We start from the raw sequence: 26,698 nt of genomic DNA on the forward strand, positions 1-26,698 counted from the left end.
TAATGGCCAGGTCAAAAAACCCAAGAATAATGCATCAACATACCAAAAGGATCACATGACATTTGATCTCACTACTGAGGTTAAATCAAGTGTTAAGAGAACAGAGAAAGCTTATTTAGAATATATTTAACTAGGCTGCCATACTCCTGTCACTTTTCACTTGAGATGGGCCTGAACCAAAACCTCAGGCCCGTTCTGAACCTTGTGTGAATTTAGATCCTCATCATGCAAATCAAGAGGGCTGGCAAGGGAACTTTCACTAGCAGGAATCCCGTTCCGTGCCTGGGACCTACCGGGCAGAGGGACGAGCTTGCGGCCGCTGTCGATGTCCCGGCCGCCATCTTGGATGGGATGCGTGCACACACGGCGCGCTGGCGCGCCGTCGTGTGACGCGGCAGGGAGGCGGGGCGGCTGAAGGCTATTTAAGGCCGCCCCGCCTGCTTCCCGCCATCCAGTTCAAATTTCGGCGGCAATCGGGGCAGCCGCAGCAGCAGCAGCTTCGGCTCGGCGCGGTTTCCTTCAGCGGCAGCTGCGGCCGGGCTCCTTTTGGCGGCAGCTTCGGCGGGGTTCCTTTGGCAGCGATCGCGGCAGCAGCAGCTTCGGCAAGGCGCGGCTTCCTTCAGCGGCAATTTCGGCAGCAGCAGCTTCGGCGGCGGCTTCTCTGCCGGCGCACGTGGGCCTCCGGAGGCTTCCTGTGGCCAGGGTGGCTGGGCGGCAGCGAGCCCCCCCCCAACCTCATTGAGAGACAGGGAGGCAGTGGCGGCGGGCAACAAGGCCTAGGCGGCGAGGATCCTGGGGCAGTCACGACGAGGCGGCAGCGCAGGATCGGATCCAGCACGGCGAGGACCACAGGCTAGGCGGCCTTTGGCCGGCAACTTTTAAATTTAATTGTTAATTTTAATTAGCGCGGGGGTAGGTGGGGCACGACCCAACCATCAATCCTTGCCACGTGCAGGGCAATTAGGCTACCCTCCAGGATAATTGGGTGCCGGGTGGGGGTATTGATTAAGCAGGCGGGCTCCTTCACAACGCTTTGTAATCACGTCGTTTTGCAAGCGGGGCCCCCTATCTCCCTCTAGTATGCCTAAGAAAGGACAAGGGGGGCCAAAAGGGAAGGGAAAGGCCCCCAGAGCAGGGGGGAGATGCCCACCCCCAGCGGCGGAGGGGGCAAGGAGTGGGGAGGGGCCACCATGGGCGGCCATATTAGCCAGGTTGGAAGCCCTAGAACATGGCTCAAGCCACCCTAATGCACCCCGGGACCAACCTGTGACAGGGAAGAAGAAAGACCCACCACCCAAACGGTCTCGGGGGAAAACACAGCGGCCAGTGAACAGTGCTGATGCAGGGGCTGTTGCTTCCATCTTAGCGCGACTGGATGTGCTGGAGGCCGGGCTCAGGGCTGAGGCGAGGACGCCCAGCATAGAGCCAGGCGCAACTCCCACCCTGCAAGCAGCCCCAACAATGCAGCCCGCACAAGGACCTTCGGCGGAAAGCACACAGGGTGAGTCCTCTATCATGCCACAACAACAAGGACAGCAGCAGTGGAGCTGGGCCCCCTGGGGGTACCCCTACTGGCCCTTTTCCCCACCAGCGGTAACCGAGGGATATGGGCAGGCAGGGACCCCCGCCGGCGGGGGGGAGGTTACGCCACAGCAGCAGCATCCCCTAAGGGAGGCCTGCGAGCAGGTCTGGCACCTCGCCGCTGGGACGGCGACGGAAGGAGGACATCAGCCCGCCCTGTCTGCCAACCCCCCTGCAGAGATATCCGACCCCCTGGGATCAGTCAGAGAGGGGGCCATACCTTTTGGGGAAACGTCTGCCCCACTGGGTTTTCATCTTCTGCCTGCTACGAAGGACAGAATATGGAGGGGAGAGTATGTGGACCTATTCTCGCTCCTGTACAGGGAGCCGGTTGGGAAGGATAAGGATAAAGGAGAACATGCAGAGCCCGATAGGCCCAAGCGCCGACGGGTAGAGCGCTCTTGGGCTAACTGGCTGCCTGCATTCCTTACCTACATGGGGGTGGTAATACAGAGGCAGCCTCACAGGGCCTCGGTACTGATCAAATACCTCGATATCATATACCGGGGCTATTCGGAGTTTCAAGGGACGGCATGGCTGGACTACGACCAGGCGTTCCGTATGAGGGCGGCTTTTGATACATCCCTCCCCTGGGACAAGAAGGAGGCTGACCTGTGGCTGCAATTTATGGCGCATTCTAGACCCATGGCAGGCGATAGGGCGGACAGCGGCCATCTCTTGGCGCGCCAGGCATCAGCAACTGCTTCCCGCGGGCCTGCGGGGCAGGGGGTTCAACCCCGCCTGCTTTGCTGGGAGTTCAGCTCGCGTGGCCTTTGCGGTCGGAGCCCGTGCAGGTTCAGACATGAATGTGCCATATGTGGGGGCCCTCACGCCTGCACTAGCTGCCCCAGGGGCCGCCCCTTCAGGGGTGGAAACAGGGATTCGGCTGGCGCAAGGAGGACAGGGGCTGCAGGCGCAGCTCAGGGAAAGGGGCCCCAGCCCAATTAAAATTGCCGAGCTCCGACACTTACTCCACCTTTACCCCCTAGTCCTAGATGCCCAGTTTTTATTAGAAGGCTTCACAGTGGGTTTTCGGATCCCCTATTTAGGTCCCAGGCGACCTTTCATGTCCTGCAACCTTAAGTCAGTGGAAGGCATGGAATCAGTTCTGAGAGAAAAAATTAGGAAGGAAGTAGTAGCCGGCCGGGTTTTGGGCCCCTTTGCTGCACCACCCATCCCCTCACTCAGAGTTTCCCCGTTGGGCCTCGTCCCCAAGAGGGCACCAGGTGAATTTCGCCTGATACACCACCTGTCCTTTCCACAGGGTGAGTCAGTCAATGACTTTATCCCAGCGGAGCTGTGCTCAGTCCGCTACACATCATTCGACTGTGCTGTGCGAATGGTCAGGGACTGCGGGGTTGGGGCCCTTATGGGAAAGTGTGACATCAAGTCTGCTTTCCGCCTCCTCCCGGTCCACCCACAGGACTTCGAGCTGTTGGGCTTGGCTTTTGATGGTGAATATTACGTGGACAGGGCATTGCCTATGGGCTGCTCTATATCATGCTCTGTTTTCGAGCGCTTCAGCTCCTTCTTGGAGTGGGCGGTCAAGAGGCGCGCAGGCTTGCAATCAGTGGTACACTATTTAGATGACTACCTGTTTGCGGGCCCTGCGGACTCAGGCACCTGCAGGGCGTTCATGGCACATTTCGCGGGGCTGGCTGGGGAGCTGGGCGTCCCCCTCGCGGCCGAAAAAACTGAGGGCCCATCCACTGCTATCACGTTTCTGGGCATCGAGATAGATACGGTGGCCCAATGCTGCAGGCTTCCTCAGGACAAGTTGGGGGCCCTCAGGGAGAAGATCTCAGAGGTGGTCAGTTCTAATAAGGTGACATTAGCCACTCTCCAACGGCTGGCAGGCCAGCTGAACTTTGCCTGCAGGGTTGTAGCGCCCGGCCGCGCCTTCCTGCGGCGCGTATATGACGCCATGGCTGGCCTATCACGATCCTACCACCGCACACGGGTGACAGCCGCTCTTAGGGCTGACCTGACAGTGTGGTCCACCTTCTTGCGGAACTTTAATGGGGTCTCCCTATGGAGAAGGGATCGCCTGTTGGAGGCAGAGCTACAGGTGCACTCCGATGCCTCGGGTGCCTTCGGTTTTGGGGTCATTCTGCATGACTCATGGTGCCACGGCAGCTGGCCACAGGGCTGGACACTGGCCGGCCTGACCAGAGACCTGACGTTCTTAGAGTTCTTCCCCATTGTCGTGGCCGTACACCTCTGGCCCGACAAGCTGTGTAATTCCTCAGTCCACTTTTGGTGCGACAACCTCCCCACAGTGCACGTTATTAACACCCTGTCCTCTAGAAACCCCAACGTTATGCTTCTGGTGCGAGCATTCGTGCTCCAATGTCTTCGCTATAATATTCAGTTCCTGGCGCGCCACGTTCCGGGTATTGACAATAGTATTGCTGATGCTCTATCACGGAACCAGATGGAGAAGTTTCGCCAGCTGGCACCGTGGGCAAGGGCTCTGCCGGAGGCGTTCCCCCCAGCGCTATGGGAGATTGGAGGATTGAATCAGAAAGGGCCATAAGCCTTTCTGTGGCGCCCAGCACTTTGGCCAGCTACCAGGGGGCAGGTAGGGATCTATCTAACTTCAGAGAGTCCAGGGGTTACGTCCAGGAGTGGCCCATCCCGGTCGAGCAGCTTATGGAGTTCTGCGTGGAGGGGAAACGGAGAGGCCTTTCAGTCAGGACCATCAAAGGTAAGCTCTCAGGCCTCGCTTTCCTAGCGAAGGCACGGGGCTTTCAGGACTACACGGGTGACTTTAGGGTGCGCCGGATGCTGGAGGGTTGGTCCCGCGAGCGCCCTTGCCCCCCGGATGCCCGCCTCCCCTTTTCCCCAGAGCTATTGTTTGGCCTGCAGGGACAGTGGAAGCACTTGTGTTCTTCCCCTTTCGAGGCCCTGCTATATCATGCTACGGCCCTCACTCTGTTTTTTGGGGCCTTCCGAATTGGGGAGGTGGTGGCAGCTTCCAAGAGGGATAACTCCCTCCGAGCCCTGCTAGTCTCCGACCTCAGCTGGAGGGCAGAGCGGGCCATCCTGCGGCTCAGGCGGTCTAAAACGGACCAGCATGGTAAGGGGCGCCTGGTGGTATTGGCCCCATGCCGGCAGCAAGAACTCTGCCCAGTAACAGCCCTGCGCAGTTTTGTGGCAGCGAGGGGGTCGCAGTCAGGGTACCTATTCATACATAGGAACTCCCAGCCCCTTACCAGATACCAGTTCTGGTCCGTGGCGAAGGCCGCACTGGGGAACTTAGGCGTGGACCCCAGTAAGTTCGGGACACACTCCTTCCGGATAGGCGCGGCCTCCACGGCGGCCCTATTGGGCTTTACTAAAGACAGGCTTCAGGCCGTGGGCGGGTGGTCCTCGGACGCGTACAAGGCCTACGTTAGACCACTTGCTGACACACACGGCGCCAGCGGCTAGACTTTGCCCCCCCCCAGGGCCCCCCCCCATTGTTACCCAATGTCGTTGTTGTTTCAACAGATCGCTGGACAAGATCGGAGCAGCCACGCATCCTCCTATGTGGCCACAGTATGATGTTCTGGGCAGGCCGCAGGGCGGCGAAGTCTCGCTTCGGCACGCAGCTGGGGCTCAGTCAATGGGCCGCAGTGCGGTGGCTGGGACGTCGGGGGATGCGTTGGGATGGGCTCCTGCCAGCCTTGTTTCAACCGGCTGTGGAAGTGGCAGCGCCCCAGGTGCTGGTGATCCACCTCGGGGGCAACGACTTGGGTCTGTTAAAGGGCAAGGCCCTAATTGAACAGGCATGCGGTGACCTCCGGGCCATTGCACGTCGCTGGCCGGGGGTGCACTTAGTGTGGTCAGACATCCTGCCGCGCAGGAGGTGGAATTGTGCCGGTGACCCACGAGGGATGGACAGGGCACGGAAAAAGGTGAACAGGCAAATTCAGAGGGCCCTTAGGGACTTAGGAGGTTCTGTCATCCACCACCCAGAGGTGGGCCACAACAAGCTTGAGCTGTTTCGGCCTGACGGCGTCCATTTGACGGACAAGGGCAACGACATCTTTCTAAGGGACCTGCAGAAGGGTTTACACCAGATTCTTATCGGGTGTGGGGTAAAGGGGGACTAAGCAGAGGCTTGTCCCCCTTCTGTGGCGAAGAAGTGCGGGGAAAGGTTAAAGGGAAAGGGCAGCTAGGTGACACCTTTAGGCACCTTTGGGGGTGACAGGCGGTCCGGAGGCCTGCAGCTCAGGGCTACACGGCCCGGGGACAGGGTACGGGCCGCCTTTGGGGCCAACGTGCCTCATCCGCTCAGAGTTTCAGGGCTCCGAGGGGCGGTGATGCGGGTTGGACCCCCTACACATCTTCAGGGTGTGGCTGGAGCTGGGGGGCTGGCACAGGGCAGCCCCAGGCTCAGGCAGGGCATGATCGCCCGATAGCTGCTAACAGGCTTTGCCTGGATCTCCAGAACGCCCCGCCCTTAATCTCCCTTCTGCAGGTTCATTATTCAATTGATTCTGTTTAAATAAAGTGGCCCATCATTTACCCAAGCAATGGTGTCTGTGTTTTATTTCGGCAATAGGCCGCAATCCCGTTCCGTGCCTGGGACCTACCGGGCAGAGGGACGAGCTTGCGGCCGCTGTCGATGTCCCGGCCGCCATCTTGGATGGGATGCGTGCACACACGGCGCGCTGGCGCGCCGTCGTGTGACGCGGCAGGGAGGCGGGGCGGCTGAAGGCTATTTAAGGCCGCCCCGCCTGCTTCCCGCCATCCAGTTCAAATTTCGGCGGCACCCGCCCGACCCTCCCTCTGCTGCAGTGTGATCCATTTGGTCGCTACGGGGCCGACTAGGAATTTTTGGCCTGCCTGCCTCGCTTTGCTGGCAGGTTTCTTTTGCCTACTCCACACTGTGGTTGGGGGGAGGGGTCAAGGGTTAGCACGGGTGCCCCTGGGGTCAATAGGCTGATTGGGCTGTTTAGTTTGTATTGTTAACGGTCACTTTGGGATGCAAGCGAAGAAGTGCGGGGAAAGGTTAAAGGGAAAGGGCAGCTAGGTGACACCTTTAGGCACCTTTGGGGGTGACAGGCGGTCCGGAGGCCTGCAGCTCAGGGCTACACGGCCCGGGGACAGGGTACGGGCCGCCTTTGGGGCCAACGTGCCTCATCCGCTCAGAGTTTCAGGGCTCCGAGGGGCGGTGATGCGGGTTGGACCCCCTACACATCTTCAGGGTGTGGCTGGAGCTGGGGGGCTGGCACAGGGCAGCCCCAGGCTCAGGCAGGGCATGATCGCCCGATAGCTGCTAACAGGCTTTGCCTGGATCTCCAGAACGCCCCGCCCTTAATCTCCCTTCTGCAGGTTCATTATTCAATTGATTCTGTTTAAATAAAGTGGCCCATCATTTACCCAAGCAATGGTGTCTGTGTTTTATTTCGGCAATAGGCCGCAACCTCAGAATCCCCAGGTGTGCAACCTATGCTACAAAGGAAGAGAGATAATCTTGTGGGTTTGGCTGATGTCTGGGAGCCAGGAGACTATTCCTAGCTCTGTCCCAGTCTTTGTAAATGTTAGGCATTTTAGCGGTGAGTACCACAAACATGCATAAAAGGGGGAAAAAGCAAAAATACTCAGTAAGTAAACCTTGCCTTGTTTTAATAATAAAAGTGGGGGAGGATTTGAGTTATTTTTAACTATAATAGCATAGTCATCTTGTGTTTTTGGCACATCCCAAGGACTAAAATTAGTGAAACATGGCACCATATCTTGATATGCATTTGTTTGTAGTAACTTCTATAAATATTGTTGCCACTTCCAAGGGGAGAAGTGTTGTCAATTTATCACTGTTGGCTAGAATTATTTTCTCAGCTGTGGAGCAGGTTAATTGTGGACACTAATAGATAGGAATGCAGGGTAAACATTCCTTACACCATTAATGTATGTCATTATTTTAGCAGCTGTATGTTACCTTATTTACTGTCACACTAAGGTCATGCTCATTACTTTAAAGGTAGAGCAGCAAGTGAGTGAACACATTTGCAGTGGGCAGATTCTACTGACATCCTTTTAGCTGTCTGGATTTGACTAGTTTGACATAATTAGTTTTGTGAGTAAGAGAGGCAATCCACTGGTAATGAAAAATCAATGAGAACTAAAGGCTTAATAGTTCATAGCCTCTGTCTTGTATTAATGCATAATGGAACTAACAGATTTTAATATTATATCTGCAAAGGTTTAATAGATTAATTTTGATAAATTAAAGCTGCAGTACTATACATACTTACCCATAAGCCTTACTGAACTCTAAAGGACTTACTTCTTACAGACATGCATAGGACTGCATGGTAATTAATTACATTATTAATTTAACTTGTATACCGCTTTATATTTCAACAGAAATCTGTAAGCAGTTTACACATCCCAAAAAAAACTATTTTAAAAAATACAGTAGAATGATAGAGTGGTAGTGATGACAATTCCACATTTAACATTAAATACTACTACTACAAATAATAATAATTTAATAAGTAAATTAATAAGTAAATATTATTTCCACATTTGAAGTTACATAACAAAGCAACAGTAAACATCTCAAAGCAATGTACAGAAGTAAATAAAGCCTGAATACCACATCACAATGTGATGATCACAATGTTGGGGTGAAATATAGGGGCCTAGCACTATCAGTGCAGAGTTTTCGTCCTCCCTGATTCCTTTCAATTTGTATCCAAAGTAAAGGAATATCTTAATATTACAATTTCCAAAATGAATGAAAGAGAAAATTTCATCTTGTAATGAGTGGTAGTGTTTGTTTGTTTATTGCAGGTTATAGGTTACACTTCAAGTGAATTTTCATGGTAAAGAAAAAATTTGACCTGGGCACTTTTTGGCTCGTACTCCTGTGCTATAATTCAAAGAAGTCTAATACTTTAAAGTCATTCCCCTGGTAGCATCACCAACATAGCTTCTAGCAGGTCGTGTCTATCAAAGTTCCTCCAAAGGATACAGTGGTCAAGGCTTGAGGGAAAAGTTTCCCTGAGGAAAAACTTCCTAGTGTGGTAAATCTTGGCCACTTCTTATAAGAACTTTAAGAAAACATGAGCTTCCCAAGCATTCACACAAAGCATTAACTCAATTTAGCCAACTAATTACCCAGTGGTAAATTTCGAAGGTAAGCATACAGCTAAATGGTTAGCTTGCCATCTAATGTCTTGGCCAATCTTCTGCTTCTCCACATTTTTCTGAATGGGTCCAGATGTGTTGTAAATATACTACCATGTACTGAGCTGATAACAGAAAACTGGCTCACCAGCTGGCTATATGCACAACACCACATATTCTCACTTAACTGAAGGATGGGTGTGTGCAGATAATGACCAGGAACCGTAGCAAGGATCTAGTGAAGTACTTTACTGCTGAAGTTTTGTGTGAAAATAAGTTGCTCTTTTGAAAGTCATATGTTAACACAGAGTAACAATGGAAAAGAAAGGGATAATAGACTATAGAACTGCAGAGTTTTTAGGGCGAGGAGTTACATGTGAGTTTATTTAACATGTTATAGCTTGGGAAGTAGCCCTTTGTCTGCTATTACAAGCACTTAGAACACATGTATGCTGCATGCATGTTCATAGGATCAGGATGTGTAGCAAATGATACAAAGATTTTACGCTATTTCCTGCCCAGAAATACTTCTGTGTAGAAAAACATTTTTAAATACTGGGGTGGCTAATGAGACCAGTCCTGCAATTTCTAAACATGTACAAAATGACGTTTAGGAACTATTGGGAATGCATGAAGATGCCATCAGACATAATCACGAGATCTTCATTCATCACTATAAAACAAAAGCACATTAGTGATATGTATCCTGCAACTCTGTTGAGAAGCCCTCCATAGAGTTTAGATTTTAAAAGGCATGATTTCATAGCACTTTAGGAGTTATGCTGCCCTTGTTCCACTTCATGAAACATGAAACTTACAATAGGAACAGGGCAATGGAATGTCACTGAAGTTATTATTTGTCCCTTTCACCAGATTTATGTTTACATTTTTTAATGTTTAATTTCACAAAGTTACTCTAGACTGGCACAGTGTTACATACTCACTGACTATATTTAAATATATGCTGGTCAGGTTCTAAAGAACTGTAGGACTACTTGTGTGAGCCCAGGTGAAGGTAGTGGTTGGACAGTAGCTCCTCATGCCACATAGCAAGGTACTTTTCAAACTGAGGAGATTTTGAAAAGCAGTTTGTGATGGGGCCTGGTAGTCAGCTAGTCAAAGGGTGGGAGAGAGTCAAATATTCCAATGGGTCAATGAAATACACTCCTTTAAAAGCATACGCAGTCCCTTGAATTCTGGCCATTGCTATCATGTGCAATTCCTTATTTTTCTTTATTGGCCAGTGATCCCCAAATAGTTGCAATACTGAAAATGTGGTGTTTGCCATCCTGTGAAACATTTTGAAATAATGTTGCAGATTGATCTGTTCTAAAAACCAGCCTGTTATGTCAGGTATATTAAGCCATAGGACCTATTCCAACAGTTGCTTACCATCAATGGAAGAATCCATTGTGGGGGTGTGATTGTCACCATTCAGAATCCACATAGATTTTGAAGGAAAGTTCAACTGAAGACTACACTTCTGCTTGGTTGTCTATCTTTCTGCAAGATCTATTGGAACTTTTATTCTAGCTTGTTTTTTACATATATTTTTTTCATGAGTAAGGATTTTGTCACTGGAAGAAACAGATTAAATTCTTAAACTACTTTTATTGAGGTAATTACAGTTTAGATAACTACTGCAACCTCCCTATATACACTGCAATCAAATAAGTGGCTGGCCTCTTGAAAAGTACTTGTGTATTTGCAAGAAACAGCCCTGAACTGACAATGTCAATGAAATTTTTTTTAAAATGAAACACACTTCTAAAATGTTAATATCGATGAAAACATTCATACTAGTGTTCTACAGAACATTTATTTTCATTTTGGTTAGTGCAAATTATATAAATCACAAACAGTGCTTCCTGCATTGATGTTCTCTGCACGAATGGGTCAAGTATCAACACTGTATTTTTAGTATAAAGTCAGGGGTATATGGTGTGTTAGGTGTCAACCATTGCTTTTAGCTACAGTAATATACAAACCTCTGTAATATAAATTACTTGCCATTACAAAAAAAGGCAACTGTGTTACCTAGCTGCATACAAAAATCTGTTAATGTCTATAAATAATGAAATGCAAGCTCAACAATACAACATGTAGTTCTGTTTACAGTATTTGAATATGTAAGCTGAGACATATGGCACATTGTACAGGGGAGGATAAAGAATTCTGAACATAGTAAAGATGTTAAAAAGTACTAGCACTTCTATATATTTAGCATGGGATATAAACATGGAAGCAACACAATGAGCATCTTCGGACTGATAGACCATAGGAGCCACTGACAAATGTGCGACAGGAGTCTGTCAAAACAGCTACTCTTGGATACTGATGGATAATGTTTATATTCTTACTGCCAGAGTACTGTAGACTGTCATAAGTCTGAGAAAAAGCCCAATGTGGGCACACACAAACACAGTGATTGACAGATGTCTATTAGAACCTCACATCACAACATCTTTCTTAAATAAAAAAGGCAATATCCACAGTAATCCCTAGGAATGGGATTATTTTCATCTATATGATGAAGGCCCAGGTCAAGAAGAAAACAAAAAACAACCAAGTGGAATAAGGACTGCTTTGGTGTTCACAGATCAATCTACATTTGAGAACACTTTAGATAGAAATGTGATATTAGTTCATGAAGTGCTTAAAGATATAAAAGTTTTACCGCTATGTTTAAATCCAGTTACCACAAAGAACAATAAAAATGAAAGGGCTTATCTGTAGTCCTCTAGCAGTTCTGAGGTACTGTTTCACCCTGTAGTATGGAATGTAGTATGATAAAAATCTGATAAAAATCCTTAGGTAAGTGAAAATTTCCTCTGTACTAGATATTTTCAGAAAGGTTCTGCAGGCCATCACTATGCATTTTAAATCTTAGGAACTCCTATTGGGTTCAATGGGGTTTACCCTTAAGTAAGTGACAATACCATTCCAACCCTAGTCTATATTTAACACTACAATATAGCTGAAGCTTTATTATCTGTTCCGCTAGTTTGGCTCTTCTCTCACAGTTTTGCAGTCCCTAATAACAGTGGATATTGGATGGCCTCATTAAAGAAGAAAGCAACCCCATTTTAACAGTTTGAGCCACATCTATTGATTTGAGTCACATCTATTCCTCTGAAGTAATGGAAATTGGGCCCATTTTCTCCTTCTGTAAATTTGATCAGTTAAGAGATGAAAAGCCAGTTTGTTCTCTCCTTGTTTGCATGTTCCCTCCTTATCTGCATATTTTTAAATGCACCCATGAGCCTTGACTGTGCCAAAAACAGAGTATCAGAAACCATCTGTCTCAATACAAGGAACTTATAGGCCACCTCAAATATCTTTGGCTTCTTTTGGTGAAATCAGGCAGCTACTAATAGATGAATTATAGCTTTTCAAAAAACATTTGAAACTCCAGTCTCAATAAAGCCTCAATTTCAGATAGGAAATTGGATAGGAAAATGTGAAGGCAATATAAACAAATACCTTTAGTTGTAAGTATTGCTGGCCCTCCCGTCACTTTCATCTCTCTGTCTCCAGTTTCATTCAAAATCCTATTTAGTAGTCTCACCACTACTAAAGAATATATTATGTGGCATTCTTCACAAGGAACAGTCAGAGGGTTAGACGGGGTATGAGCCCCCAAATCCAAAGGTCTTTATTAAAAATAAAAATAAAAAAGGGAAGTTCACAGATCAAAGTGCATTATATATTGAGAAATTGTTTTGATATCCTTTTTTGATACCTTTTACTTTCCAAACCCTAGAGTAAATTATACAAAAATTACAAGTCAAAAGATATTCTGCATTTAACCTTGAAAATTAAAACAAAGCCAGACATACAGAAAGAAGACCAAATGCTGTAATACCACCAATACGATAATATTTGAGCAAGGCTGATTCCACTCCCTAGTTAGTAGAGGAATATAACATCCAGCATTCCAACACAATTTATATAGAGCTACACACTGCTGTATTATGCAGCAGTGGCCAGCAGGGCAAGGCTGTAGAACTGGCCTCCTGACAGTGATGCCGCTGCCACTCACTGGGACAGAGTGGGGATGAGGCATGGTGGCCATGAGGTTGGGGTAGTACAGGCACACCGGCAGAGCTAATCTGGGTGCTTCCACTGGTGCATCTGCACTGCCCCAACCTTGCTGCCGCTCTTGGTAAGCACCAGCAATGTTGCTATTGAGAGGCCAGGTTTAAAGTACTGCTCCACTGACTGCAACCAAGGTAGTATTGAATTCTGAAGCAGTCTGTGGGCTTGAAAACTGAGTAAACCTGCAAAGACAAAGGATAGTTTCTTGGGACTAACTGGAGTACTGTCACATATAACAAAAAACAGCAACAAAAACAAGCTATGTTCTGGATGATAAGCTTTCTACCAACATTCAGCCTGGAGCAATGCTAGAAGGAAACTGAAGCCCCTGAAAATAGGGGTATTTAAGAAACACAGAATTTGAGAATAGTTCCAAGACACTAACTTTTAAAATAAAATAATCCTGTGGCCTCTAGGACTTCTAGCATAATACTAGTTATGTAGAATACATCCATGGATTATTTAAACCTGTTTATTGTTCATGCTCCATTTTCTTTACTAAAAGTTAGACCCCATTTCATCACCATTTTACACAATCATCAGCTTAAATGACGTCTACAAATTTACAAAGGCTATTTTTTTGCACTCGAGATGAATCCAAACTGATAACAAAATACTGATATGCTCATTGTCTTTGCCTCATCTCTTGCTAAATCAATGGTTTGTCTCTCTAAAAGGAATTAAAACTGTAAATGTTAAAAGGTAGGTGTTTGCATTTGATAAGGCTTCTGACTAGTGTTTGCATTAAAAATGCATTCCTTGGCTTCAGGATTTACTGTGGTTCTCAGTGACTCTAATTTCCAGATAGCTTGTGTGCTCGTCCCATAGAATTACCTAAGTAATGGTCAGAGACCTGCAAAACATATTTTCTTTTCAGATCTTTTGGTGTCCAGTTGCAGATTGAGTTATGTATATGCAGCAAAATTCCACATTAAGGTTCTACTAATGACAATGCAGAAAAATGGCATACAGTGAACAGAATTGTTGGTAAACAAAAGAAACTCTCAATTTCAGTAGTACAGAAAGCATTATGGAAAAGAATCATAAACCTGATTCACAGAAATTATAAACAGGCTTTCCAGACTAAATGCAAAAATATATTTATTGCAAGCTATAACACAGTCTTCTTTATTCCAAACCATAATTCAGCTAAAGGTGAGACGAACAGGTACACTGCTATCTGAGAACCATCCTAGTTTTCTTCACATTCTTGAAGGTTCAAGATCTCTGTCTTCTAATAAATTTATCAGCAGGCTGAAGCTGTCTTTTACTGCTTCCATCTCATCCAAGGAACAAGGCTTAAGTATCCAGCGTTTTCCTCGTGCAAGTGGTTCAAGTTCCAAATACTTTTTGATCTATTTTTTTTTAAAAAAAGCAATAAAAATCAGTTGTTAGATACACCTTTTGGCTTACTTTCTATTTTGAAAATATTAAAAGTGTTGGAAGAATCTTGCGTGTTTATTTTTAGAATTACTATATAGCTATTCTTGAAATACAAGTTATATGGTGTGACCTCCAAGGGTTTTTGTTAGAGGTGAATGACCTGCTTGGAAACCACCATTTTAACAATACATTTAAAAGCACAGGGATGTCTATCAAAGAATTATATGCACTTATGACACAGGCCAAACCAGACTTTGTTCAAAATGGATGGTATACATTCTTTCAGCTTCAGAATTAGAACATAACTTCTAACTTACAGTGCAGTTATTGCTCATATTATTGCAATGTGCTCTATGTGGGGCTGCCCTTGAAGATGACTCGGAAACTTCAACTGGTCCAAAATGCAACAGCCAGATAACTAGGGTTCCCTTTAGATCTCATATAAACCCTGTTTTAAAATAGCTGGTTTGGTTGCCAATTCATTTCTTGGCCAAATGTAAGGTGCTCACTCTAGTGTTTAAAGTCCTAAATGACTAACATGCCAATATCTGAAAGACCGCCTCCTTCCATTCAGACACTCTCAGGTGTTGAGATCAGTAGAGGGGGCCTTTTTGGAAGTCCCACCACCTTCAGAAGTTTGGGATGATGGAGGCCCGGGTGAGGGCATTCTCTGTGGTAGCTCCTAAGTTGTAGAACTCCCTCCCCACTGAGCTGTGCCTGGCAACTTCACTGTATAGTTTTAAGTGAATGCTTAAAATGCACCTCTTTACCCTGGTTTTGACATCTGAGATGTATATTTTTAGGACACACCCTATTCTGTGATTTTAGGTTGTTTTAATAGCATACTTTAAAATACTGTATTTTAATACCGTATTGTAGTGAGTGAAGGGTAGGTAAGAAATAATAACAACAACAACAACAACAATAATAATTCCATGCAGAATGTTCATCAACAAAAGAAAATATGTTTAGCAAATCTTGTGATCATGGTAACTTTCAGTGTGTATTGTGATCTAGACCATTTAGAAGTTTCTGTGATGTGTGTTGTTCAAATATTTGTACATGGCACTGACTATATATAAAAAACTACTATCTAACCAAGATACAATCCATATGCAATATTTGTTTACCAGTAAAGTGATTTAAAATGGAATAGATCAATTTTGTAAGCTAAAACCATGAATTTAATTCTTCCTTTGAAGACATACTTCAGATGAAATCCTTGACAAAACTAGATATATATAACATTATCATTCAGAGAAGCAGGAAAAAGCTGTTTATTGAAATTTAGAAGTGTTTTTCGATATGCATTATTTGACCGCTAAACCAATGGCAACGGCAACAGTAATCTCAACCACTTCCCTTGGGTTATTAAGGAATAATAATTTAGTAGCAACTTGAAAAAATGCACTATTAGAAAAGAGATACAAGAAGAAGCCCCCTTTCTCCTACCCATACACGGAAGAGATCTTACTGAATTATCCCTTCACATCAGTTTTACTGTGGCTAAATTAGCAACAACAGTTAGACAGAGGGACTTGGATCTCTTTCTCAAAAATAAATCCTATCACAGTTAAGTCAAAGTGCAATTTTCTAATATTAAATATGTAAGTAACCCACTTAGGTGATTAATTTCATAACATTACAAATTTGAATTGATGCATAATGCTAGGAATGCATACTATAATTTTGGCTAGTTGAAAATGAAGGTATCTTGTTGATGTTAGTACGCTAACCATATACTGTGAAGCCAAATGAATGACCACTGTGGCTTGTTTCAGCAAACACAACCTGACAGCTACATTCAGAGAGGAAGCAAAAGCTGGACAAAAACATAACAAACCACTTGATAATAAAGCCAGCTGGTGCTAAGCTGACAAAAATGACTGAGTAACCTGAGATTTTCACAAACCTCTAATGTAAAGAATGTGCATGCGCATGCGCATGCGTGCACATACACACACTCCTATAAGAGCAATATTCTTTGTCCCACTAATTATAGGGAGGCCTGCATTTGCCAACGCAGAAAAAGTACCTGCTGGAAATAAGAATATGAAATGCATTATTTGAAAATTACCAATTTCCTCTCCTTGTAGCATCTACTATGAGTTGGGCTGTCAGCAATGGCTACTATTTAATTAAAGCAAAATTTGAAACTCTGGTTAATCATTTATGTTCTTGCTTAAGAAAAAAGGTGGTAATTGTCTTAAATGTTTTCCTCTGGGAAATGTTTCCTGTAAAAGTACAAATTAATATTAAGTATTTTGTGATAGCTTTTCCCAACTCTTGAAATATTATCAACACACTGTTCTTATGGATACTGTTGTTTTCCTGACCTTGTTAAGAAAGTGAGTTTCTTTATGGCTACAGTCATAAAGAAAGAGTCTACAGTACATGCAAATCCTCAATAATCAAGTTAAAGGATTCTCCCACTTCACTCTACATTGGAGCTATCTCAATACATTCAAGAGAAGCACCACGTGATATTTTGTCAACTCTTTTTAAGCCTACTACAGACATTTTCTAGAGTTTAAAGCAATGTCCTTGCCTTCTTCCTACGTGACTTAAAAATAAATGACCACCTGATGTAAAATTACTTTTGACCACTCAACTGTTTTGAAGATCAGAATATAAAAGGAGTATCTCTTCTATGCTTTAATTTAAAGTGAAACTGGAACCATAAAAACCAGAAAGCATAAAATGGGTGCACAGGTTTGCTTTTGTATATTTCACATTCTCACAGAAATGGTTGATATTTTATGAAGCCTCTCATCTTGGTCACTGCTTCTGTGCACTCTCAACATGTGGGACTATGTCTTCACTGTTCAGCATGATTGAATATTCTATATAAAAATCCTAACAAATGACTCAGCAACTCCCTTCAGTAGTGAATGATGAAGACTGCTGAGAAAAGAAGCCATTACATTTTTGCAAACAATAAAAGCAAATTATTAGATACAGCAAATCCCCTGAGAAAGGTGTGGTAACAGCAACATGGTCAAGGGGTGCCAATGTTTACAAGCCAATTCTCATTCAATCCTTGAAGTGTGGCTGCTGCTTTCATGAACAGGATTATATGTCCAATGGAAGCTGATTCCAATGTGTGTCTGTATGTGGTGTAAATCAGCTCTCATTTCAATTACATGCATGCTACCACCCCGGTGTGAGTAGCACTGCCAATGTTGTTAAAATTGCCCTGTTCTATTTGCCAGTTATCCAATTCTGCACACAATTTGATAGGGCAGTGGCAGCGATACAGAATAAATAAGAGAGAAAATTATTTTTACAGGAGTTTATGAGATATGATATTATAATATAACAATATAGATTATTACAATGAACATCAGCATTTGAAAAATTGAGCCCCCAACTGGGTCGTAATTTTTTACTCCATTGTCCTGATCCAGAGCATGCCTCATTTACTGCACAGAGAAAGCAAACTGCACACTTGGCAATTATTCTTCAGTTGAAGTGAATGGAGCATCCACAAATGCAGGATCAGTATGGATACTGGAACTCCTCTGCCCAAAGCAAACTTAATATTTTGAGTGCTATTTTTTTTTTAACCAACAACCCAAACACACATAGAATGGGTTGGACCCAATGAAGAATGAGTGGAACTCTGTTCATGCAACAGGGGTTTCCTCCCCCCCATAGCCCCTAAGGCCCCTCAAGCTGCTCCTGAGAGTCAAGGGATCTTCCATAGTAGGGAAAGGGAGCAGTAGTGGGATGAGGAAATCAGAATAATTTGGTTGGGTTTCCTTATGGAAGTTTCTTTCTGTTCACGCAAGACACTTCTGAATCCAAGCCAATATCTGCATTACAATGCTAAATGCATATACAGATTAAGAGATGATGACAATTTTACTCAAATAGTACAGAGATCATAATTAGATATATTGTGCCTAATGAGAAGCCTAAAGGGTGACAGCATGTAAATAGCTTATTTGTGTCCCAAAGTTAAGTCTCTCTTCTTGCATCCTATTTGTAATATATTAAAAATATGACTGGCACCAAGAATGACACCAGGTATACAACAAAGTTGAGAAATATTCTGTTCGCTGAAAGAAGTTAATGAGTCTAAGTCCCAAACTCACATCTCAGAGACAACCAATTACCCTGTCTGAAACACAGGCTTGTAAAACTGTCAGGTACTTGTAAAATGGTCTGCTACACACGAGTAAGATGTTGTTTAAATGGCTTGTTTGACTAGATGCATTCACCATGAAATTGATTCTTTTAAAAGTCTATTTTTAAACTACATACAAGTTAACTGCATGGGCTGAAAATGAGAAAAAAATCTGGCATTTTAAAGGGTGGGCTTCAAGTATGAGTCCAATTTTATGAGGTCGAGGGTTACTTGAATGAGAAACTCATCAACTATGGTCATGTCCCATCCAGGAACTAAGGAGGCTGCATACCATTAGATTATGCTGCTCTTTCCATGTCAAGGACTGCAACGTCTCGTGTTATTTCACCACAAAATCTTTCTCTAAAACATCACAAAGACATGTATTTGAAAGATACGGCAAGGAACTGAAGGAAAACTTACCCCCAAATCCTTATTTTATATTACAAACTCATGCAATATATTATTATATTACCCAGTTTGCAATTTAAAACCCTGGGTTTTATATTTAGTACTATACTCAGTCTAGCCACAGTCCAGGACCAACAGTGAGAGATCAAATGCTAAATGATGGACTGAGATTACCCTTCTGGGATCAATTTCACACACTACACAGAGGCAGAACTGGGTTGGCCATCAAACATACACTCAACAGGGAGTTGTTGCCAATCTAGGGTGCACCTGAGTAATAAATCCTTGCAAACCTGGTTTATTATAATCATATGTGATTTTTAAGGTGTATGATTAAAACATTTTAGGTGTACACCAGAAAAAAGTACAGACTTTGTTTTATTTTAAAATCATGGCATATGCACGCTTCATCACTGGAGAACGTATTCTTCAAAAAACAAAGAAAAGCAGCAGGAGAAAAAAGCGTTTTAAAATGGCAAGGCATTGGTATACTGAAAGGGATTCCCCTGCAACAGTTCCCTCCTCCCTGTGTTTCAAGTACTTCTGTCCTGAGTATTACAGTTGTCCCTGAGTGTTACATTATGACAGGACTTTACCTGTGAGGAGCAAAATGGCCTGTGAGAGTGTAATAGGGAAAGAGAACTTATTTACCCCTAGTTATATCACATACACCATTGAAAATATATTAATTATACAACAAATTATCAAGCATATAGAAGTCTTGTTGAAGCAGAACCAGCATGGCTTCTGCAAGGGTACATCCTAGCTCACTAACTTTTTACAGTTCTTTGAGAGTATCAACAACCATATAGATAGAGGTAATCCAGTCAACACTGTGTACTTAGACTTTTAAAAAATACTTTTGATCTCATACTTTACCAAAGGCTCCTGAGTAAGCTTAGCAGTCATGGAATAAGAGAAGAGGTCCTCTTGTGGATCAGTAACTGTGAGAACAGGATGTTGGATTTTATTATTACATTTATATCCCATTTTTCCTCCAAAGAGGTTAAGATGGCATATAAACATGGTTTCCCTCTCCTAATTTTATCCTCACAACAGCCCTGTGAGGTAGGTTAGGCTGAGAGATAGTGACTGGCCCAAGATCACCCAGTGAGCTTCATAGCAGAGCAGAGAATTGAATCCTGGTCTCCCAGGTCCCAGTCCAACACTCTAACCACTACACCACACTGGCTCTCTTTTGGGCTTTGAGTTTGATCCAGCAGAGTTCTGCTTACATCCTTATTCCAAACACTACTAATTAGAACTGATGTGCTAGTTGGGCTGGAAAGGGATTGTATTTTCCCAGTGAGATATTGCTGTTTGAGGGTTGAGAGAATATGATATTTCCATAACCCAAAGAAAGATGATACCCGCTTCCTTAAAGAGAGATCTCTAGGATCCTCCACAGCAAATGAGTCACATTGTGCATTTAACATTCTTATAAAGATGATTGTCTGGAAAACCCCTCAGCCAGTTTCTGATGTAGGATTCATGAACTGAGGTTTGTTGTAAGAAATCCCTTACATGCTGTTTAACAGGGGGACTGACCCTCTTGGAAGTGAGGCCGCAGAACTGCCACTCATTCAGGGACAGCCACGATTAAGTATATAGTTCCAAAATGAGTAATTTGCTATCTTAAAAAGTATACCAACCAAAAATTATGCTATTTATTCTTCTATTTGTACTCCAAAGCAAGATATTTTCCCCTGGAAATGCAGGATGCCAAGTTGAAAAGAGGGTAATATGAGTAACAGTGAAGAATAAATAAATATGTGCTACAAAAATGTTTATACACTAGCTTGGGAGATAATGTTCTGCAAACTGTTCTGCCAACTGGAAAAGTTCAAGCTTTGGAATAGATTCAAATTTCAAGCCCCCCCCCCCCCGAAAGGCTAGTCTATGTTATGCCACCAGATGATTAGCACCCACCAAAGAGTGCCAGCCACACTGTTTTGTTTTTAAAATAAGACCAGCTGCAGAGAGATTCATGGAATGAATCTCTCTTCATCTTGTCTTTCACACCACAGGCAATGTGCCACAGTAGAAGGAACCTGAAAGAGGAAACAGACAAAAGTGTCAGGAGAACAACAAGAAATGGAGCTTCAGATTACAGAGGTAATAAAAAGTGCCTTGTTTCAGTATGTCCTTAGTCCACAACAGTGAAGATAGAAAATTCAAATCAAGTTTGCAAAGGCAGCTGCAGAGAGATCCCCTTCCCAGCCAATTGAAGTTTGGAGTGTGGTTCTTATAATTTTAAAATCAGAGTAGATGAAAAAGAGTAAGGTGGTCATAGTTGGTAGCTCATGGTGAACAGTGATTTCTATGGCCAAGATCCAAGGAGCTACCTTAGCCATGTCCCAGAGTGTGCATGTGTTCACAGATTTGGTTTTGTCATCCAACACTGGTGGGGGGTGGCTGTTGTTAAAGAAGCTCATGCCCAAGACCCTGTTGGGTGTGCACAACTATTCACCCTTTTTTTGTAATCTAGCTGATAAGTTCATTTATATTCTTAATAAAAGCATATGAAGATTCATCAAGGTACAGTAAAGCAGGAGAAAAGAAGAAATTTCTGGACATAAATTAAAGGGTGACACAAGATTATCTTTGTTCAAGAAGGATTGGATACTGGCCATGAACTGTGGAAATTTGCCACCATAAATGAAGAGCCAATCACATACACATAGAGACCAGTGACTTTCTACAGCATATACAAAGCAATTACAGTTTTAAGGGGATGCACAACTGGGGTCAGAAGCATATACCTGCAGCTGTTGAAATCATGGCACATGAAGCAGCCCTGTGTTGCTTTCTTTAAATTTCAGTTGTGGATTTCAGTTGTAATGCCTTGGTACTGGAAGTTTCTCCCCAGGGAAACTTGCCTGGTGCAAAGTGATGATTTTTTTTAGCACCAGGTGAAGAGCTTTTCATTTACCCAGGCTTGATTGCTGATTTGTTACTTTAATTTCCACTGTTGTTTTTAAATGTTCTGAAGTTATATTCTTATTGTTTTACTTGTTTTAATTATTTATTGTGTTTTAAACTCCTTGGTAAACCACACACCAGAAGTCTCCTTTGGTATACCAAATATCTTAATACAAAGTTGTATCCAGGAAAACAAATGGTCGTAATTAATATTTCCACAGTTCCGGGGCCCCAAATGTTTGTCTGTCTGTGAAGGTGTACTCCTATAGTAACTTAAAGCCTAAAGCTATGGGGAAATTATCTGAAAACTCTTGCTGTGCTTTGCCATGGCTTGGGGCTACAAAGGAATAGACCCAGAATTAGTTTTTGCTGGAAATCCTCTGACGTGGGATGCCACATCTATCTAGGAGAGACATCTATCAGCCTTACTGAGCGCATTAGCACTGGCAACACTTAATTAAAAATACCTTTAGCTATTGAGGGCTGGTTCACACATGTGAATGTTCACTACCTGGTGATTGCAGCATAGAAAAGTGCTTAAAGCACCATCATCAAACACTACAGCTAGATCTTACATAATGTCTTGGATTGCTTCCAACAATGATTCTATAGAGTGCAAGGGTCATTTAGTCCACCCCCTGTTCAATGCAGGATGCCCGATGCACCAAGCCATGACAGCATCCCTGATAGATGGCCAGGCTGCTCAACCTCTGCTTAAATACTTCCAGAGAAGGACAGCCTACAACCTCCCAAGGCAGTCTGCTCCACAGTCAAAAACTCTTACCATTAGGATGTATCTCTTAATAATGTTTAACCGAAATCTGCTTCCCTGCAATTTTCATCCATTGGTTCTAGTCCTGCCCTCTGGAGCAAGAGAGAACATGTCTGCTCCATCTTCTGCACAACAGCCCTTTTGATATTTAAAGACTGCTCCCCTTAATCTTCTCTTTCCCAGGTTAAGTATACCCAGTTCTTTCAACAGTCCCTTTCCAGACCCCTCACCATCCTGAAAACCCTCTTCTGGACAAACTCTAGTTTATCAATGTCCTTCTTAAAACAGGACACCAAAACTAGTCATGGTGTTCCAGATACAGCCTGACCAATGCAGGATAGAGCAGAACTATTACTTACTGTGATGTGGACACTATGCTCCTGTTAATGCAGCCTAAGACTGCATTAGTTTTCTTAGCAGTTGTGCGTGAACTGGTAGTAAGACTTGCCTAGAGAGGACATTGTATTTAGCTATCAAAGGGGGAGGTATATAGCAGGATGGGGGCTGCCAGGTGTGCGTTATCAAAATTCTATGCATCTTTATCCTCCAACCTAAAATAAGCTTAAAATATGTTTCTAGTGACTGAAAGGGCAAGAATTAAAGTGTGGGTGATGCTTGGGTAGTTGATTAAGATGTCTAGTAATAGGAATACCTTGGCCTTTGACACTTGAGATGTATATTTTTAGGACCCACCCTATCTTTTGTGATGTTTAGGTTGTTTTTACCTGTTTTTAATAATGTATTTTAAAACTGCTGTGACCCACCATGGGACCTCTGGGTGAGGGGCAGGTGATGATGATGATGATAATTCCTGACCTGCATTATGGATACTGGATGACAGGAACTTCTGGTACTGGAAGCACACACATCAGGAACTGGATCATGCTTTCTGGTTATTATAAAGTGGTGTTAACTAATATATTGTCTGCTGGCTGCAGTGGGAGGGAGGTGGTTTCTGTCCCAGAGCCAGAGCCTGTTAGTGGAACCTATCCACATGGGTGAGAGATAGGAGGGAAGTGTGTACATCCAAGTTAAGAGATGGGGTGACTTGATGTTTTTTCTGTTTCTTTGCAGACATTCCTTACGCTTGTCCAAGGTGAGTGATGGGTACTTTGTGATTTTGCTATTTTGTAATGTTTTGATTGTGAGGATTGGAGGCCTTTGGGTCAAAAATGGAAATACAAATAAGCTATAATACAACATTCTAGCAATATAAAAGTATTTTTAATTTTATAATACTTTTACATGAGAAGCTACACAGATTTCCTAACACAGAAATTAGTCCTGTTTAGTTTTGAAGGATGCAAGAAAACAATGCAAAAGACAACAAAACCAAGATAAAAGGTATGCCCAGATCAGAAATGATATAGCCAAAGTGGAAAGGACCAAATAAATGTAGATGATTGCCAACAATTATGAAAGATGTACAGTATAGAATATGAATTTGAGAAAGAGAGAGAGAGAGAAGGCACCAGAAACTGTTCAACAGTTACGGGAATTAAAGCTCAACATGCATGTTTTGAACAATTGGCAAGAATTGCCATTCCCATATCAGACTCATTTTCAAAGATGTTAAAAAATATTGCTCAGTTCATTTTAGCCAAGATGAATAATGGAGGCTTATTTTACATGGATCATCTACCATCCTATCTGCAGCTTGTGTCAATGCAAGGCAGACAAACAGCTTGGCAAAATTTATGCACCCTAAAAAAACCAGACTGTCTGTAACATTTGATTCTATTGGAGACTGCAAAGTCTCCATTACATCCTGGAAGTATTAGCTTCATAATATTATCATTTTGCTGTGACAATTAACTTCACTAACATAGTAGCTATGAGGCTGCCAAGTCATTCCTGGAAGAACTGCTGAGGATGAAACACAAATATACATACACTAACAGAACAGAGATGTATTATTAATTTCTGCCAAAACGTGCCATGATTCAATGAGTTTTAAATATTAACACCATACATGCTGAAGAGACAGCCTGTTAAAATTGTAAATTATTTTTCCTACTGTAATAATGTTAGCTGGTCTTCCCTCTGCTATTTTATCACCATACATGAGGTGGCATAGTGCCTTCTTGTTTAAATGTCAACGTCAAGTTTCTGAAGTCTGTATCTTCATTAAACTGTTTTCAGAATGATTTTTGATACAGATAACATGAAAGCCAAGCAGTCTGAATAAACTTGACATCTACATTTTTGAAGTAATGTAGTCAATATTGATGTTACCCCATCTATTTTAGTACTACAGCTGGTGAACACTTGTTGAGGGATTGAGCAAAGTCAATTTTAATATATGTTAGTACTGGGATGCATCTAGATTAAGTTGTTGTAAGGTTAAACAGAGGTGAAATGGATTAGATTACAAAGACAGAATATCACAGAAAATTCAGCGCCTGAAGTCAAGGAAGCCCTCTGAGATCGAGCCAGGTGAACTCAAGAGAAATTTGAAGAATACAGTAACCCATTTCAAGGGTAAACATTTCCAGCCATATCCTTTGATAAGGAAGCACACCAAGTCACTTCACAAATTGTGACTTCCTGTTTACAAGAAGAGGAACACAATGCTCAAGTGAATGCTCAAGCGTTAAATTGTCCATGTGGGCAGTTATTAGTATAACTGAGACACCAGACATATTTTCTGTAGGAACTTTACCATTTGTTTTAACAACCAGGTGGAGAGAAAGGCAACTGCTTATTCACAGAAAGCAGGAATCAAGAATACTCGGATAACACAAATGACACGTTATGCAGCAAGCAGATGTTTTGACTTTGCATGTGAGCCAGAGAGCTACAAACAACCTCATCTCCTGTAAAGCACATAGCTAATGGGACATTCATTTCCTCTGTGAAGCAAAAAGTGAGAAAAACCTCAATGATTACTAGAACAAAAATTGGCTGCCAAGTTATTGACCTGTTTCTGATGCTTAATTACCAGAAGAATGGGGCCACATGTTCACCCTCCACCCCATAGTCAAACACATGTTGGTTGTGCTCATGAGCTGCAACCCAGTGTTCAAGAGGTTGCTCCACTGTAGAAGTGCCTGTAGACAGGGCGGATGCATGTGGCCCTTCTCCCCTGCTTCATGAAATTAAGAGTTGCTTGGGCTGAATGTTTCTTCTACTGTATAATCTGCTGTGTTTCTCTCTACTGGGTGGCAGCTGGGAAGGAAGACTTGAAATTGTACAGGACAAAGTTGGTAGGCCAGGTGATTTGGACTGCTTTTGATTTTTCATCATTTACATTTTTAAAATGTGCATGTCCCTCCTTTCTACAAATTGCGCTCAAGGCAGCTTAGGAGTTAAGCCATGCTTAAAGACTAACACAACAATACAAATTAGAGTATCATAATACCAACCATATGGAAACATGCCAGAAAGAGCAGAGCCTTAAAATATATTGTATCACCAGAGTCAGAAAATAATGTAGCCAACTGGTAAGACATCAAAACAAGACTGACATTGCCTGGTTGGTAAAGGGTAACAAAGATGTCAGGAGAATGTCCTTGGGCAGGAAGATGTACAGTCAGAGAGCAAACTCAGAAAATGCCCTCAGCTTGGTAGCCCCCCACATAATATCTGCAGGTGGGGCACAAAGAGGGCACCCAAGGAATCTCTCAGCTGCAACAGAGGTTCACATCAGAGCAAGTGAGTATTGTGACATTAAACTTTGGAAAGTGGTCAGGGGAGCAGAGACAGTATAAGCAGCCAACATGGTGCTCCAAGGCATACATAGGATCCAGGGAAATAAAGACTGCCCTTATAATATCAGCCTTCCCCCAACCCAAAACCCAAGTGTTTTGGACTACAACTCCCACCAGCCCCAGCCAGCATGGCCAAAGGTCAGGGATGGTGGGAGTTGTAGTCCAAAATAGCTGGAGAACACTGGGTTGGGAAAGGCTGATATTACAAGGGCAGTCTTTATTACCCTGGATCCTATGTATGCCTTGATGCATCATCTTGGCTGCTTATTCACTAATTGGCAAAAAACCTTGCGGTTTAAGAATGTACCTATAACCCACAGCTATTTCTATCAAACTTTAAAAAGCAGGAAAATTGGGCAGCTATAGTGAATGCACCAGGGGAGCAGGAGATCTGAACTCCTCTCTGAGATATTGGACTGCCCTACAAATTGGTCAAAATGCAAACACCATTTGGGTTGGTCTTTCACAGTCCAATCCACTTCCTGCGTAGCTTGGAAGAATTTGGTAACATGTGCCTCTGAGCATATGGTGAGTGGTGGCAACACCTGCAATCTCCAAAAACAGAGAATT

The 26,698-nt window shown here is 43.6% G+C and overlaps 2 protein-coding genes across 2 annotated transcripts in view; one reads left to right on the forward strand and one right to left on the reverse strand.

Annotated features, from left to right (window-relative positions):
* Positions 1–721: 721 nt before the first annotated feature.
* On the forward strand, positions 722–6,950 carry LOC133380486 (uncharacterized). The gene is made up of 2 exons (XM_061617842.1): positions 722–1,501; positions 5,074–6,950. Exons 1-2 carry the CDS (start codon positions 1,081–1,083, stop codon positions 5,676–5,678), a joined length of 1,026 nt encoding a protein of 341 aa, XP_061473826.1. The 5' UTR covers positions 722–1,080; the 3' UTR covers positions 5,679–6,950.
* Positions 6,951–13,885: 6,935 nt separating this feature from the next.
* ARL15 (ADP ribosylation factor like GTPase 15) overlaps positions 13,886–26,698 on the reverse strand; it is a 266,297-nt gene continuing 253,484 nt past the window's right edge. Inside the window, exon 5 of the mRNA XM_061617872.1 lies at positions 13,886–14,156. Coding sequence (XP_061473856.1) covers positions 14,004–14,156 — 153 coding nt within the window. The 3' untranslated portion in view covers positions 13,886–14,003. The remainder of the gene's footprint in view (positions 14,157–26,698) is intronic.

The sequence above is a fragment of the Rhineura floridana genome, chromosome 1 (genome assembly GCF_030035675.1).
Source record: "Rhineura floridana isolate rRhiFlo1 chromosome 1, rRhiFlo1.hap2, whole genome shotgun sequence".
Taxonomy (NCBI): Eukaryota; Metazoa; Chordata; class Lepidosauria; order Squamata; family Rhineuridae; genus Rhineura; species Rhineura floridana.

Bases quoted from the DNA above. Each gene is read 5' to 3' on its own strand.
- LOC133380486 (XM_061617842.1), top strand. From the start codon at position 1,081: ATGCCTAAGAAAGGACAAGGGGGGCCAAAAGGGAAGGGAAAGGCCCCC. The intron at 1,502-5,073 runs GTGAGTCCTCTA...TTGTTTCAACAG, and splicing joins TTCGGCGGAAAGCACACAGG to ATCGCTGGACAAGATCGGAG.